Below are 18,098 nucleotides of genomic sequence, written 5' to 3' on the forward strand. Positions count from 1 at the left end.
TCTTTGCAATAACTTTTGTCCTGTTTTAAATCCTGAACTTTCCAATTTGTAAGGTGATGGTGGAATTATCAAAATCTATTCACTAGGTCGATTTTGTTAGCCTTAGATCCATCAAAACCTGGGTGTGGGAACTCTGAAGGCAAAATCTGGCCGTGCTCTTTCAGAGCTACCCCTTCTAAAAGGGATATTGCAAGACATGAGATTTGCAGAACTGGACCTTTGTGTAAGTTGCTGTGGCTGAACGCATTGTGGCAAGTCACCACTGTGACCATCAGTATTCTCGGCTCTCCCTCCTTCATGTGCCTTTTCGAGTTAAAGGTGAAATTCCATCTTTAACCCCCTTGTGGTTGTCTGAACAGTGATTAATGAACTAGATGTGATTCCTTGCAGACCTTTCAAAGGGTGGATGACGGATGGAATTTCAGCCTTTTTTTTTTTTTGAAACCAGGCCTTTTGCATCATACAACTTTTAAAATCAGTGTCCTTTTTTGAATGCCGAGAAAACAAAGGGAACTTCTGGAAAAGTGTATGCAGCTTGACACAATAGGCCTTAATTGGTGTCAAGGAGATGTTGGGATGAATGGGGAAATGCCCATTTAGCTGATAAGACTAAAAAGTGGAGCCTTGTTATGAGCTCTCATCTCAACGTATTTAAACTATAGCAAAACTGAAACATATTTGCAATATAGATCATAATGACTCCAAAGGAGCCATTATACTCTATTATGTAATTACATAATCAAAGCATGCATAGTAATCAGCTTTTGGAATTCAATGCTAATCAAACATACCTATAGTATGTGTTTAAGCTAAAATAGAGAACGTTAATTTGCCATTAGTCAACTAAACAAGAATGTGTATACAGAATATTCATGAATTGCTTAATGTTGTGTCAGATGATATTTTTTTGTTTGGTATTCAGGGGAAATCAACAATTTTAATTGAAGAAAAAACCAGCACTGAGGGAAGATTACTCTTTAACTTGCCGTTCAAAAATTTGCCTCACCTTTTACTGATTAGAAAAGGAGATTAGATTAAATTCAATGTTTTTTTTTTTTCCTTCCATAAGTTCAAGTGATACAGCAGTAATTATATTACAGGAGATTCTTAGGAGATCCTGACCATCTCCATGCCATAGGATAAAGTGTTACGAATACTACGCTTGAAACAAAGCTTTTAATAGATAAATAAATAAACAAACCTTGAGCATATATTGCTTTTGTAATTAGAAGCAAATCAATAAATGTTATTTAGAAATAACCAAGAATAGAAATACCTTGATGAGCCATTAGGAGATGGGGCCTCATAAATGCCATGTGATCTTACTTACATATCTCCTCCCTGGACCTCACTGTCTTTATCTATAAAATTAGAGAGTCGATCTGGAGGTTCCTTTTAGTTCTGTTGACCTTTGTTTCCACAAGGGTTCTATGGAAAAGAAGGTGACCCAAAGGAAGTGTTTTGGTCCATGCCACACACTCTTGCCCACTCGGTTATTTATTGAGTTGGTTTAGCTTGTTTTAACTCTCAGCTTATGAACTGTATGATTTGCATTCATACTTATTTTGACCATTGAGTAGACAGTTCTTGGAGCAGACAGTCAACAAATTCGACTTTACTGTTTGGGATAGCAAAACGTGGATGGGGATCAAAAAGGTTAAGAGTAGCTTTGTAAACAGCAGGCAGATTGAATGCTTTTGACTTTAAATAAATATTCTAGTATTCACAAAGGTTGAAGTACTGTCTCTCTTTGAAATAAAGAATTGTATTTATGTTGAAGAGGGCTCACCCTTGACCTTAATCCACGGTTGATAGACCCATCGTTTTCTGTTTCGGTTTTTTTTTTTTTGGCCGCACCTCGCGGCACGTGGGACCTCAATTCCCCGGCCAGGGATGGAATCTGCGTCCCCTGCAGTGGAAGCATGGAGTCTTAACCACTGGACTGCCAGGGAAGCCCTGGACCCATCGTTTTTGACACAGGTTCTCACTGTCTTTTATTTGCACATTGGATGACTGAAAATGTTACTGTAATATTTAAAGGGGACTAAATTCTTTCATCAAAAGCTTTTGTGGCTTGAACTTCAAATCATTTATTTTCAAATTACTTTTACTGTAATTCTTATTAATTCAAATAGGTTTCTGATTTGATATAAAACTCTGTAAATGCAAGGAACAGTTTAATGAATTGAAAGATAAGATTGAGTCTTTTAAAGGAAGTGTACGAAATATGCTGACAATAATTGCTTAGATAGAAATCAAATCTTAATGGCTTTGTTAATGATTTATAGTGAACACCGTTTACGTTGACTTGGAGGAACATGTGCAGTTAGAAAGATTTCTCCCTCTGGGTTTCAACAGAATCTTAATTTTTTTTTTTCTTTTCCTGAAATGTACTCAATTCTAAGGCTAGCTCTCAGAAACGTTAGCAGGAATTGCAGTGCCTCTGTTGGTGATGGTTGTATTGGGGTTGAGGTAAGGGGTTTCTCTTTCAAGTTGGGCACGTAACTGATATGGTTGTAAAAATGGGATCCAACAGAAATGAGAGTGGGGGAAAAGCCATTAGAAGCTTTAAGACACAGGGCTCACATACCACTAAGAAATAAGTGTTTCAAAAACATGCAAGTTTTTTGCCTCTTTAGAAAGTCTCAACTTAGATACCATTTGGAGGGGAAGAATTAATAACCCCAAAGCCTTAATTAGTGTAAAATTTCGATAACTCTGGTGGCTTTTTTAATGGCTACGTTAATCATTGGCAGGATGATTTTTTTGTTGGTTTGGTTGGGTTTTTTTGGACAGCCTGTATTGTTGGTTGGACTTTTGCCTATTTTAGACAACCTGACTATGCTGATTTAATGTTAGGTTCAGTCTTCCACACAGCAGAGGATTTAAAAAAAGGTTCCCCTAATACGATTTTGCAACTGAAGGAGTAGAACAGGGGACCTTATTTGCTCTTTCTCTGGGCAAGCTGTCTTCCCAGTAAAGAGTCATTGGTGCTCCTCCGGAGTCAGGAAGAGTTTACATAGTTGCCATAGTATAAACCGAATTCTGTTCCAACTGTGACTTGCCCTTTTATTATAGACTTGACTGGAGAGACTTCCCCGGTGTAAATGAAGTGCTTTATTTATTAACAGACAGGCAGTGGGGGCCAGAGCTCTCAGTGCTGGCAAACGCTGGCCGTGCACTGGTAATAAAGGCATTCTCCAGGGGCAGTGTGCTGAGTGCTAAAAGAAGGAAGCAGTAGTAAACAAGGTGTTTTACATTCAGGACAGTCTCTCTCTCATCTTGAAGTGTGTAATTGTGTTCTGGATAAATTATGGAAATAAAAAAAATCAGAAGTTGCTCATAGGGAAATCACCCTCTTTAAAAACAAGTAAATTTTCCAAGGCAGAGCCAGTAGAACCTTGGCAACAAATCTTGAGGTTGGCTGGTTAAAAAGTACAAACTGTATGGGCTGGAGAAGCTGATGTAACTGGGTTCAAACACCAGCTCGGCCACTTAGCTGAATTCCATTAGGCAGCTTATTTCAATTTCTCCGTGTCTCAGGTTCTTAATCTTTAAAGTGGGGACATTGAAAACTCCAGGAGTTTGAGAAGGAAAAGCGTGCGAAGCCACTAACATAACGCCTGGCGTCAGAGCAACATACGTTCCCTTCCCCAAGTCCCAGTGCCTGAGCTATTTCTCATTTCAGCTTCTTGCTCGAAGATTTGCCCCATCACCCGCTTCAGGCAGTTCTCTTGTTGGTCAAATAGATTCCAACCCAGGCTTAGTGTTCTGTGTAATGCATTTACATAGTGTTTATAACAAAATGAGGTTTCAGGAAAGAATCCATGAGTTAAGTCAATTGATGATTGAATTAATGGGGGATTTCTGAGTCCACTGCCTTCCCAGCCCCACTCCAGCCCTAACCAACTCAGCTGAAATGGTCTTTACTGATCATCAAAATAAATTTTATCTTTTTTTTTTTTTTTTTTTTGCTTTAGGTAATATGCTTTTTCTTCCTTGTAATGAATGTCCTGGCAACTTCTAGAGTACTTTGGGAGACCTGCTTGCGAGTGAATGGGCCTCTCTAATGCCAGAGTTTTATTTTTAGAATGTGTGGGGCAGATAGGGAAGTTATAGGGAATACAGTTGCTGGTATAAATTAAAAGCCAGTTTGATTTCGTCTCTTAAACCTCACCCACATATACCAATGAGCAGTCAAAGATGTCTATACGTGTCAGACGTTGTTCCACCCTTAAAATAAATTACCTTGCTGATAACAGCCTTATTTAATGGCTACAGTATATTGTACCTACTTGATTTCTTTTGCCCAGAACGTGTGCTATTTCTGCCCTGACGGTATATCTGCTGATTGAATTTTAGAAAATCGGAAGGGTTTTTTAAATGGATTATTTAAGAAAGGCACCAAAGCTACCTGTTTGTTCTGCTACACATCAGACTGTGTTTTGTAACAACCTAATTGTTATGATATCTGTTTCACGGGGAAATTTATCAAGTCACAGTGAACCCTTCTGTTTGGAAGAAATAGTTGAGGACGTGAGCAGAAATTATTTTTACATAAAGGCTTCAGGCGGTTAGGAGTACTGACATACATATCATATTTTCATCACTGTCATTCGCTTCCTTTGCCTCAAATAAATAGGTCATTATTATTCCATTGCAGCCATCTTATGACGCTCCAAGTATGGAGCTCTGTGTAATATAACTACTGTCCAGCTGACCCATATAATTTATTGGTGATTTTTACAGAGTGACATCCTTGGGCCACCACCATCAGTCAAGGCACTTTGATATCTTTCAGCACTTACAATTTTTTAGCATTTGTATCGTAACCATGTTAACATAGCTAGGAATTGTCATTTTCTGAGACACTGGATTTTAGGTTGGCCTTAGCAATTTCAAAAAATAATACAATAATGATGATGATACCACCGTGGATTTGCAGAGCCTGTTATGTGCCAGAGCACAGCAAGGGCAAACATTTGCAGATGGCAAAAGTTTTACCTGAATGATTTATTCAGCAATGACACATTAAAGGGATCTGGTCTTATATTATTTGATTATAAGTAATAAATAAGAATGTTTAGACTTTTTAAGAAACGTACAAACAAAAAAATCCCTCTGGTTCTGTTTTATTACTTTCCTTGCTTTAAATACAAAATCACAGTCAACTCCTCTGCTCCGGTCTCCTTTGCAAATGTTTTATAGCCTTAATATGAATATAGACAGAATATACTAGGGTTCTGAGTAAAGACTAAAATTAGAGTGGATGCTTATTTCCACAGAAACTATTCTATTAGAGCTTAATTGAATTGCACTTGGCTTTAAGTCCCAGCATCTGCAAGATGGTAGTCAGGATCTATAAGGCCAAAGGGATTAAGGCCTTTCACTGGGTAGCCTTTCCATGTGTTCCTTTTATAAGCTGAAGATTCTTATTTGTGTTGCTAATAGACTTCCTTTAGGTAGAAGAAATCTCCTCCACAATCCAGGTAGACTGGTTTGATAGTCTAATCTCCTCAAGGCAAGTCCCATGTTTTGAGACAGAATAGCTTTTGAATCATGCAGTTTAATGTTTCCTTACTAGATTGGGTTACCCTGAGGAAATAAGGGTATTGTCCTTTCTGTACAGACCTCCGCCAGGGCCAGCAAAACCACCTTGAAAAGCTTGCTCAATTGGCAGGAATTCCCTTTCCCTTGTTTTAGTCTCAGATCTGGGAATAAACTGCTCCCCCCAGCTGGGTTCTGAATTCTGTGTTTGTCACGGTGACCCACTGAGGAAAAAATAAGCATGACTTCGTCTCCTCTGATCACACTTCCTCTTTGTTATTATTCTCTAACACTCTTCAGCCCACTAAGCTTTCACTGCTGGATTTACCTTTTCACTTGCTACAAGCCCTGTGGACCTCGTTCTCACACCCAGGTTACTTCCCTGGATCAGAGGTCTCAAGGTTGGGTTTCATTTTGCTCTGGTCCTCAAGCATCAAGAATTTTTGTTTATCTGTGGCTCTAATAATGTTTTCCTTATCCCTCTAGTTGCCTCTTTTCTAATCCTCTCCCGTAGGCTGGTTTATTTCTAGGTGGATTTGGCTTAAAGCCATCTTAGACGTCCCTTCTCACACTTCCCCGCTGTGTCCCGCCAAAAAAGGATCCTTCAGCAGAAATATGAGAGCAGGTGGAAATCCTCCATTTACTCAAATTGCGTCTCTATTTATGCGGTCTCATTTTTTTTTTTAGATTAGTACTTATCTTTGACCATTGTTTCTTAATGTGACAGGTTTTTTTTAGAGAGTGAATAAGCCACCCTGAGTTGATATATAATTACATAGAGAGCTCGTTGAGAGCAGGGACCGTGAGCTTTCATTCTTGTATCCACGCTACTCGCAACATGTACAGTTGCTTAGTTGGGATTTGACATCTAGAGAAGTGATGGTGGTGATGATGATCACAGCTACCGTTTATTCAGTTTTACGAAAGGTAGCCACAGTGCTAAATGCTTTACATTGATTATCTTTCTTTTTTTTTCCTTTAAATTTGTTTATTTACGTATTTATTTTTGGCTGCGTTGGGTCTCCGTTGCTGCGCGCGAGCTTTCTCTAGTTGTGGTGAGCGGGGGCTACTCTTCGTTGCGGAGCACGGGCTCTAGAGCGCAGGCTCAGTAGTTGTGGCTCGCGGGCTCTAGAGCGCAGGCTCAGTAGTTGTGGCGCATGGGCTTAGTTGCTCCGCGGCATGTGGGATCTTCCCGGATCAGGGTTCGAACTCGTGTCCCCTGCATTGGCAGGTGGATTCTTAACCACTGTGCCACCAGGGAAGTCCGTGATTATCTTTCTTAATCCTCCCAACAGCTCTGTGAGATAGCTTTTAATTACTATCCCCACTTTACAGATGAGGCATTGTCTCAGGGACTTTAAATAGTTTGCCTAAAATCTTACAGCTAAAAAGCAATCTCTCTTGTCCCGTCCCTGATGGACCGTTGTATCTATTGCCTATATTACACTTTTTGTTCTGTAAGTGGGAATTAGGGATCAGTTTTCACCAACATTGCAGCTTCTTAGAGGCTAGGACAATGTCTTATACTGCTAAATCCCCTGCTATGCCTGGTGCGGAATTGGACATTCAACAATTATTTCATCTTTTGCTTTTGAAGTCTCCTCTCCTCCTACCTGTGCTGTGGATCGTTTAGGACATTTATGAGGGGGCCTGGCTACTGTCACTTATCTTAGAAGTAACAAACTAGAGCAGATCTGGAGATAATCCAGATATCAGTGGATCTGAAAGCCTAGACTTTTTTGACATGTTCTGTAAGAGATTTTCTAAATGGCTGGAAGGGGGTAGTCTGTAGAAGGGACGTGGCTCAGGACTGCCTGGAGCTTTGGGTGAGTCACGAAGATGTAGTTTCTGAGAACAGAGTAACAAAGTGAACTGTAAGGCTTCCCAGGATTTTACTGAGTTTCCAAAGGGTCACAGTCAGGTCCCCACCCCTACGCAATAAATAACGGAACTGCCTATACTTTGGGAATCTTGATATCCACTAACAAGGTGAGATTGTTTACTGAGCCCTCCCACCTACTTCTGTTAAGTGACCCCTTGAGTTTTCTGTGAGGTGACCAAATAGCTCAAGGGCATGTGAGCTGAGGTTGAGTACAGTCATTCCTTGGTATCCATGGGGGATTGGTTCCAGGACCCCCACGGACACCAAAAATCTCAGGATGCTCAAGGCCCTTCTATAAAATGTATACTTTAAGTCATCTCTAGATTACTTATAATACCCAGTACAATGTAAATGTTATGTAAATAGTGGTAAAAACAATGTAAGCACTATGTAAATAGTTGCTGTCGTGCAAATTCAAGTTTTGCTTTGGGGAACATTCTGGAATTTTTTTTTTTTTTTTTTTTTTAGTATTTTCTATCTGTGGTTGGTTGAATCTGCAGATGCCGAACCCGCAGATAAGGAAGGATGATGTATACGTATTTCCCCTACTCCGTTTGTGGGAGCTGCTGTTCCTCATGACGGCCAATACTCTTACCTTTCCGTACCTCTCCAGCATACTACTTGGCTAGTAAAAACCTTGGAGGCTGGAGCGTGGACATCACAACTTCTGACATCACGTTGATTCCAGGCTTAGTTGTATTTTGCCCCTAGATCTAGCTCAGCTTAATCGACTCGTTTTGTGGACTATGGAGAAAGGTGTGTGAGCCTTACCAGATGTGGCTACTCCTGTCTATTTTCTTTTTTGGCCGCGCAGCTTGTGGGATGTTAGTTCCCCGACCAGGGCGTGAACCCGGTCCCTTGGCAGTGAAAGCTCGGAGTCCTAACCACTGGACCGTCAGGGAATTCCCATCGTGTCTGTTTTCTAATTCACTTCTTGTTTCTCATTTTAATTGATCCTATTAACCAAATTTTAATTGATGGAATTTTTTTCTCCTTTTTTTAAAGGTGATGGACAGAATTTGTTTACGAAAGACGTGACAGTGATCGAGGGAGAAGTTGCAACCATCAGCTGCCAGGTCAATAAGAGTGACGACTCTGTTATCCAACTACTGAATCCCAACAGACAGACCATTTATTTCAGGGACTTCCGGCGTAAGTTTCCATCTCTATAGCATTAGATGGCAACTTTTTTTCCTACATGTTGTCTTGATAAAGAGGTTGCCAAGGCCTCCTTTTTTTTTCTTTTTTTTTCTTTTTAATTTAATGTGAGATGCTTAAAGTTTAATCAGTTCTTCAGAGGGAAGAAGAGACATGCAATCATAATCTTCCTACTTAATAGAAACCTTGAATGGTCCTTTTTTAAAAGTAAGACAGTCTTCCTTTGCAATAGGAATTGATTGTAGTAATTCAAGGTGAATTGCTGTTGAGTCCCAAATACTTAGCTGACACAAACAACTCAAATAGGGTAAAGCAAGGAAAATATAGCATTCTCAAAGGTAATCTGTTTGGTTTGAAGACTGAAGTTTCCTAGGCAATCTGTGCCTATAAAGACAAAACCAAATCTCCTGTCACCATAGCCTGTGGTAGATGGAGGTGCCCATGTGCTGAAATCCTCCCAAATGTAAGATCACAAAAGCCAGTAATCGAAACTTAATTGTATATCATAGCAATGGTTCAAATGGGTGTCAGGGTTTGGCAAGAGCAAGAATCAGGTCTCTCGAAAAACTGTGATTTGAGAGCATTGGTGCCTAACCAAAGCGGGTGTCAGGCATGTCGCCTCCTGCCCACTTGTCCCCATTCCCCCCAACACCTCAGAACATTCATGACCTGTGGAAAGAGTTATAAACCTAAGGAACATTAAGAGGACTATGGAGGGTAAAAGGAGAGAAGCCAGCTTCTCATTGTTAGAATGCATTTTTGTCATTAGTATATACTGATGTAGCCTTTGCCAAATTAATATAAAGATTTTAAAAGTGAATATTAGAAATCAATAAAAAGCCCACATACATTACTTTTGGGATGACTCTGACTTCCTACTTTATGCCTAATCAGTTTCATCCCCGTGGAGCTGAATGCAGTTAGAAAATGGGGTCAGGTCTAAGGCCCCTGTAGGCCCCAGGCCATGGACTTTTGGCAGCGCCACCTCAAACCACATCAAACGCAAAGATGCATCAAAGTTAAATTGGATTGTTTTGCTATAAAGTTTTTTTTTTTTTTTTAATGATTTTCATTTTGCTTTTGAAATTACTAATAATGCTTTTTTAAAATTTTCTCTCATAATATTAGAACCTCTATTTCTTTTAAGGCCTCAGATTTTTAGAGACAATTTAAAAGCCTGTAGGTTCTACTCCCTGAAAGTTCAGTGCCAAAGGGGGCTCATTGCCTGCCCTTTTCTCCTGTTCTCATTCTGCCTGTCTCCGATAGAAGATCCGAAACAATTTATGAATAAGTGCTCAAAACTGACAGCAAGGGATACACAGACACACACACCCATGTGTGTGAGTTTCCTCTTGGGGCAGGGATATATATGTGTCTACAAGCAGCTATTGCAGAAGCCCTAATTAGGAACTCAAGAAGCACAGAGAAGTACCCACCAGGTGCGGAAAGACTTAATCCGTGTGTCTGCTCTGTAGCTGCCTTTCTAGTCACCTGCCTTTTGCCTCCCCTCGGGAAGGCAAATAGACTGTCGTCTTTCTCACAACACTAACTCTGTGTTTTGTTTTCCAGCTTTGAAGGACAGCAGGTTCCAGCTGCTGAATTTTTCAAGCAGTGAACTCAGAGTGTCGTTGACAAATGTCTCAATTTCTGATGAAGGAAGATACTTCTGCCAGCTCTACACTGACCCCCCTCAGGAAAGTTACACCACCATCACTGTCCTGGGTAAGCAACGCACCAGGGCTTGTCCTGGGCAACGAGGGGGTGGTACTTACTGCCAGATGGCTTCCAGCAGCTAGGAAAAGGTTAACAGTAAATTTTACTGTTTTAGGAAGACTCACCGCCCATCTTGCTGAATTTTAAAAATAGCCTATTTTACCGAACACTCTAAGGAATGGCAATCAGCAGGCTTTCTAGATTTCACCTGCTCTTGGGTTTCAACCCTCAAGCTTCAGAAGCAAAGATCAAGAGAATTTAGAGCCCTCAAATGAATCACTCACCACATGTAATGTCGTTGCTTCTAACTACCAGGACTTTTTTTTTCCCTTCTGTGCAGTAGAGGGGGAAACAGGCTACCGCATCTGCACCCTGTGGCAGAGCTCTGATATGAAATCCACTTAATGATTTTTCCTTCTGAGTTACATCTCGTTTAATATTGTTGATCTCCTTTTCTTCGGCTTGACTTGTTGCCTCATTTATTGCTCCCACTCAAGATTATGCTGTAAAAATCATACCCCATGAACACATACTTTGCCACAAATTGCAACCATTAGGTGTAAAAGAATGTGTAAAAGAATGTAAAAGAATGAAGAGCTTCTAGGGAGAGAAGGCTGATAATAAGCAAGGACTGTGGATTGGCTGCTGGGTACACCTCTACCTCTAGCAGGTTAAGTATCTTCACGTACAATGGCTAGATTGCGACTTTCAGCAGAATCCCGGTAGCCAGGTTTCCATGTGTATGTTTTGATAGAGTCAGCAGATATTCCTGTGGTGAAGGTGGTCTGAACTAGTCACCTTTTAGACAAACATATACTCCAGTGCCTAACACCAGCCAATTTGGATTTTTGAAACTGAGTTTTCAAGGACCTACACTATAGCGTGAGGCAAGATCTCTGATTTACACCTTCGGAAAGATGATGAATCAAAGCCTATTTGAGGCGGCAGACTGCAGCTTTTCAGTGTAATGATATGAAGATTAAAGGGGAAAGATAAATATGAAGGATGTTTTTGCTTAGTGTGTGTGAACTTATATGTATTTATGGGTGTATGTATTGATCTGCTGCCTCATTACTTTATTTAAACACAGCTGTAATAGGGAACATTTTTTTAATTCATTAAACTAAAACATATCCCTAATGCTTACATATATGTTATTGATAAGAGGAACACTGATTTTAGACAGTCAGGTTTCATGTCTGGCCATGTTGCTTCTGCTGTGGTCTGTGTTTGGTGATGTGTACATGTTTATCTCTAATTGCGCCTTTGATCCCTATTAGATCTGCAGAAATAGTAAGTGTGGAAGGTTTGGCTGGGATGACTGTTTTGGAATTTGGCAGATGTACTGAAAGTTTTCTGGAGAAGTCTTTGAAACACTGTTTGCTTGTTGGAGTAAGTCATCAGCTGCATAAACTTCAAATAGGCCATCTTCCCACTGACCCACCATTGTTTATGGTGTGTCCACGAAAGTGACGGCAATTAGATGGAATATACTTAACGGCATTTTGCATTTTCAGAATGTTTCGCTACATATACCTTTAAGTATGAATGTCTTTATTTCAAAGAAAGAGATGATAATAATAGAGGTTAGCCGTCTTGCCCAGGTTACAAAGCACGTGGTGAGAATCAAGAATCTTAGACTTCGAAACAGACCTTACTCTTCTGCTTCAGAACCTCTGGGTCTTCTGGTCTAGGTTGTTTTCAACAAAATTCTGAAGGCTGCTGTTTCAAGATTTTCTCCCTGAAGGTGCACATCTTCTGTTTGCAGGAGTGTATCTGGTCTTTGACAAGCAGTTACTGCCTGTCAGTTTTCAGTGTTTGGTACATTTGTTCTCAGACCCACTAGACTGGGCCAGTTGGACTGAATACACCCAGCACTAGCCTTTTGAGAAGCATTATGCCTGTCATCCTTTTGGAGGTCTGATTGTTCTAGAAATAATAGGTTCCTTGCTTGTATTGTATAGAAACATTAACTTAAATATACTTGAAAGGAATACTGGTAGATGCTCTTTTTGCAGATATTATGCATTCATTTAATATTCCTTCCACTGAATTTATTCTAGGATTCCTTGACGGAGTCAAATTGTTGTCATCAGTGCTTGAGTCTTTCATATTCCAAAATCTGACAATTTCCACTGATACTCCTATATTCAAAGCTTCCTCCTAAGGTTTAGAGTTTTCAGGTATTACAATGAATGAAGAATGATCTATTAGCATCGTCTTCGTTTCTGTCTGTGGTCCTCTGAAAAGGACCCCATATGTACTTACACAGCTGTCACACTTCTTGATCGGATGAAGTTGCTCATTTTAGTGCATGCATCTTTATTTGTTGTTTGAAGCATTCAGCAAAAATTTCAGCATAATTATAAGACATAGAGATGGGTATTTGTTAGTTACTATTATGTTTATTATCTTATCCGTGTAAAAACTGAAAACTCCCCTACGATATTTTGCATGCATTTGGGTGCCTTTTAGGATATTCGTTCACTCCTTCCACTTGTGATGAGTTTGTTTCTTTCTCCACATCATACTGCTGTTCATGAGAGGAGATGAGTGAGAGAGAGAATAGGCTGCTTTAACATTAGTATAGTTACTGATAATAGTAGCTAATGTTATTACGGTCCTGTCCCTCTAAGATCAGTGTTCACTCTTAAGATTCCAGGATCAGGAGAACCTAATTATTTTAAAGGATCTTAGAGTGAGATTCCACATACCCATCAGCTTTAAGTCTCCTCTTTTGTTGTAATTAATGTGACTCATCTTGATATTGCTGATTTTTTTTTAACGTTGTAGGCGTAATGTTTATAATTAGCACTCTTACAGATGTGAGGTTAGCTAAGAAGAACGTCAACATTTCTTTGCTATTTTCTACTGTTTCCCTCTACGTGACTTTTATCCAGGTTTCCATCTCTATGCACCTCCTTAGATATATCTTTGGTTATTTTCATTAATGGCTGCAGGCAGTTTTCACTCAATGCGTCTGTTTCGTGGACCATGTATAAGTGTATTCTCTGGTTAGTAGCAGTTCTAATTCATTTTTTTCTTATAAATGGATTTTGATACCTTACTAACTGCTTTCGTATTTGAGTAGACATTATGAAGTTAAAGGGAAAAACGGGAGAATGAATAGACCAAAATAAACTTTAAGATTTTCTTGTCCTACCCCCCTTCTTTTCAGAAAGATAGAATTAAATCATTTCATTTATATTTTCTATAGTTCTCTTTTCTTTAAAAAAAAAACCTGAGAGAAGTTAGCTTTATAACTGATATCAGTGAACCATTATGACTCACATTTTATTTTATATTTGTAAACCAAACAACTCCTACTACATTTGACTCTTTCTTCTTCTAAGCTTTGTAAAGATCAGTAATACTGGTCACAATCTTGAGAAAACTGTTTATGGACTTGGAAAAAGTCATTCAGCCATTTCTCAGGATGTTCTTCTCAACAATAAACAAGTCCTTTATTTTTCTACACTGGTCATATTTTCCACCACTTTTGAAGTTTTCCACATGTCTACCTTGGCTGTCAAGTTACAGGTGATGTCAGCTCTCCAGGAGGAGCTAGCATTAGTACAGGAATCACTAGGAAGGATTAGGGAAGTGTAGATTATACCTGCTGCAGTAGAGGAGGTATTAACATGGATAAAACCAAGCAACAGGTAATCTAGATAAGGACCTATTTGCTGCCATTCACACTCTCAACCCCCACACAAAATCTAAGAGACATTGGTAAATTTTCCTCTGGCCTAATTTATACATACCACTTGCCATTTCCTTACTTTGAACTAGCAGACATTATTGATAATGTGAAAAGAACACGCCATCATCCTTATGACCTTCTCCATCTGATGGAGAGGATTAAGTACTTCCTCTACTAAGAAATACCACTGAAGGTGAATTGCTAGTGGAGGTTAGAAGAAGCCTGTGAGGAGGAGAGAGAGCTCTCCAGTATCTTCAGACTCAACACGAAAAAGGAGAGGATGAAGGAAAGATAGCCAGGAACACGCAGAAAACTAATATCTGACAAAGACTATGTTTGAGCCTTAATGCCGTCAAGACCTGACAATTGATATTTGCTGGAACCTTTTAACAACTCCTGGATCTGTTCCCATCAGGAAGATTCCCAGGTTACCACAGAGTGACCATCAAAGTGTTTCTCCCAAAGTTATCCATGCATACTGAAATCTGCTCTATCCCATCCTGTAGTATTTTCCAAGGAAGAGAGCTTTGTATATTACACAGTATCTTTAGCTATTTGCCCTCTTTGTCTCATCCGAAGAGAACCCCTTCTGTGAGTATCCCATACTCAATTTGAGTTTCCTTAAATTGAGTAGTACCCCATCAATTACATTACTCAATTACATTTCTCGTTGAAAATCATTGCACATGTCAATATCAGAAATTATTTTCATCACTCCGTTTTTATTTCTGCCTGGACCTTGAAAAGAATTAATACTGTTTGACTTTCAGCCCTACATTTGTTGGGAGGACATTCCTAGCTCTTTTACTCCTTAGTTATTCCCTTTTTATCTAAGCCTCTTTCTGCTCCTCATAGCTCACCAAGATCTTATTTTCTTTAGGCTTGGACAATCTTTTCCTCTGACATTTGCTCTAACAAAGCATTTTTTTCAATATTCCTAGACGTAAACATCTAGTCTCTCTGTGTACTCCATATCAGCTATCTAGATACGTGTAATGAAAATCTTTAACCTACCTGATTGTCATCTAGGAAGGATAAACTGCATTGAGGAAATGGCTAGCCAAAGTCATCCCATTTACTTTTATACCTGCCTTTCTGTCTCTTAAAATGTTGGCAGATGTGCAACTCCAAACCGGATGTTAGACTATCTCTCTTTATGCTTATTTTTTCTTAAAATGTAAACTAGGGTAGTTCTTTGCCATGTTTAACTACTCATTGGGGCCACACCACTTTAGCAACACGTCCAGTTGAGCAACTGTGTTAGCTTCCGGTTATACAGGGAACAAAGAAGAGGCCTGCTTTTGCTCTAATAGTTACACTCTGCCTACCAACTATCTTGCTGAGAATCATAAACAACAAATCATTTTCCTTTTCCTTTTCCATAATTCTCTATAGAAATTTTCAACTGCTTCAATTCAGTGTAAAAGTCTTCCTGTGGGTAGAATTTTCACATTGGACTAGAACAGTTGGAAATCTCAAATACATGGTTTAATCCCATAATTTATTGAAGCAGTATCAGAGATTTATTATTCAACTTGATCATCAGGATGGCATGTTTATACATATTTAATTTCTTGTTTCTCTTCTGAGTCGAGAAACTTATTAATCATAAGTCTTAGAACCGTCTTTGCTTATTCATGGTGGTCAGGACATATATTCTTAGATTCAGTCTGCTGAATTCAGTATTCTTACTGATTTTTATTTCAAGAAGCTCAGTCTTCATTGTCAACTCAGTTTCCGAAAAGATAACATGCTTTCTTTATCAACCACCATCATTACTCTTTATTTGATATTCAGCATTTTAGCCCCCAAATATTTTATTCTAATCATTTCATTACATATATGTTTAATATGCTTAGAGAAGAGTGGTTTTAATTCTGAGATAGAAATCTAACCTACAAACACTCAATAGTCTTTTTCACCTTTGGTTTCCAAAATTTGTAGCTTTAGATTTCAGAATATAGAAAATGATTACAAATTAACTGGCATTTCCTATATTACTACATCTTCATAGCTAAAGGATTTTATTACTACACCATCCATCAGAGGTCAAGATCATATTCTAGATCTCTATAAATAATTTGAATTAAATGAAGTGGCTCTGAGGCACAGTTTTTCTGTGTATGTTTATGGGGAGTGATTCTTTTACGGGACTCCATGTTTTTGATCTTTGCTGATTGACTTTGGAATCTTTCATATGAAGATTGAAATCCAAGGGTTGAGTTTAAGGAGAAATATTCCTTTCAGAGACTTCCAGATAAGGAGGGTAATGTCAATAGTGTGTACTCCTCTTGCTTTTATGTCTACTTTCTGGTCAATTTTCTAATGACCGATTGATAGCAAATCTAGTATCTATATTTTTATAACTTGGTCACTGATAACTTAGGAGTGGAAGACTGGTCATTTTATCAGATAACTTTAGGACAGATTCTAAAGTAAGAGATTTTACGTAACTCACTTTATTTGATAATGACTTTGTCTTTCTTCTGTTTCCTCCAGTGGCAGTTTGTTTTAAATTCCCATCAGGAATGTCTATTATTTATCTCCTTTTTTTGAGAGCAATGGTCCTAGTTTCTAATGAATAGAAGAATATGCCCAGAAATAGATTCTGTGTTTAAAAAGCACACATGTTTAATTTGTAGTCCCACCACGTAATCTGATGATCGATATCCAGAAAGACACTGCGGTGGAAGGTGAGGAGATTGAAGTCAACTGCACTGCCATGGCCAGCAAACCAGCCACGACCATCAGGTGGTTCAAAGGGAACAAGGAGCTCAAAGGTAAGATGCGAATTGCCTCGTACTGAGGTAGCCAGTCCACAGTCAATCCCAGCAGGAGTACACCTTTGTGGACGTTAAAGACAAATGCAAAACACACCCCTGAACAAAAATGCTCATTTATATTGGGTTGGCCAAAAAGTCCGTTCTGTTATAAGCAAAAATGACAGACACATTTTTCATTTTCACCGAGAACTTTCATCAAACAACGTATTTCTTAACCGAACGAACTTTTTGGCCAACCTAACATATGGTTTGCAGTCAGTTACTAAGTGTGTCTGAGCCCAAGGCGTAACGGCATTTTACTGTTCTAATTCATATCCTCATTCTGTTGTTTGAGGGTTCATGGTGATATGTGCTGCTAGATGTTTACTCAGAGGCTCAGAGAGAACCAGACCTGTAAACGAGAACTCTCTAGACCAGTTAGAATCACTGAGGTATCCCCTGAGCTCAGGCTGGCCATGGCTGTACCCTTAGTTCTCCTTGCTTTTACCATGTGACCCAGGGTGGGTCAGGACCCCCGATTCTTGTCTTACACCTTGAAAAAAATGTATAGCAGTCCTGGCCATGGTGAATACCAAGTCATTCTAACATCTATTGGACTATCGTTTGTTTTGACAACGTGCTTTCCTGCAAGGGTGCTTGTGCTAAGCAGCTGAAAATCTATCTTCATAGCGAACTTGCAGGCACCACCCTTCTTGAGAAATCTGTGATTCAGTTGCCCGTGTCAGCAGCCTATTCTTCTGCAACATTTCTGACTTTGTGCTGGCAGCACAGGCAACTTTTTTAACCCTGCTCCTATTTGTCTCTCCCTCAGTACCAGGCCATCCAGATTTGATTCCTGGATCCTTGGACACCTGCCCTCTTAGCCACTGCATCGGCTGAAGGATACAGCCTAGCCCCTATTTTTGACTCTCTTTTGCCAGTTATCCTAAGTTCCTCATGCATGTCTGCATTCCGATTCCTTTCTTTGCAAAAGGTTGCCTTGCAAGTAGTACCCGGGACAGAGGACTCAGGGCCTGAACTCCTCTGATCATTTGACAGAAATGCTTGCTGTGTGCCTCAGTTTCCTCTAAAATGGGGATATTAATATTTACATACCTTGTGTGATTCTTACGAAGATGAAATGAGTGAATATTTGTAAAGCATGGGGCTTAGTGTCTGGGCCAAGGTAAGTGCTCTGTATGTGCCTGTTAAATAAATAAATAGTTCCAGGAAGAAAAGAAAGTCCTTTTAGAAAGAGGATATAAAAATCTATATCTAGAAACAGAAAAATCTATATATAATGGCTTAAGTTTCAAAAAGCTTGCTCTGTTTT

At 39.3% G+C, this 18,098-nt stretch overlaps 1 protein-coding gene across 3 annotated transcripts in view; it reads left to right on the plus strand.

Annotated features, from left to right (window-relative positions):
• The window catches only part of CADM1 (cell adhesion molecule 1), a 328,206-nt gene that overhangs the window by 256,171 nt on the left and 53,937 nt on the right, over window positions 1-18,098 (plus strand). For all 3 annotated transcript variants that reach the window (XM_068554918.1, XM_068554919.1, XM_068554920.1), the window contains exons 2-4: window positions 8,435-8,581; window positions 10,157-10,309; window positions 16,646-16,783. In XM_068554918.1, the coding sequence (XP_068411019.1) occupies window positions 8,435-8,581; window positions 10,157-10,309; window positions 16,646-16,783 (438 nt within the window). The remainder of the gene's footprint in view (window positions 1-8,434; window positions 8,582-10,156; window positions 10,310-16,645; window positions 16,784-18,098) is intronic.

This window comes from Eschrichtius robustus, chromosome 11, assembly GCF_028021215.1.
Source record: "Eschrichtius robustus isolate mEscRob2 chromosome 11, mEscRob2.pri, whole genome shotgun sequence".
NCBI classification, from domain to species: Eukaryota; Metazoa; Chordata; class Mammalia; order Artiodactyla; family Eschrichtiidae; genus Eschrichtius; species Eschrichtius robustus.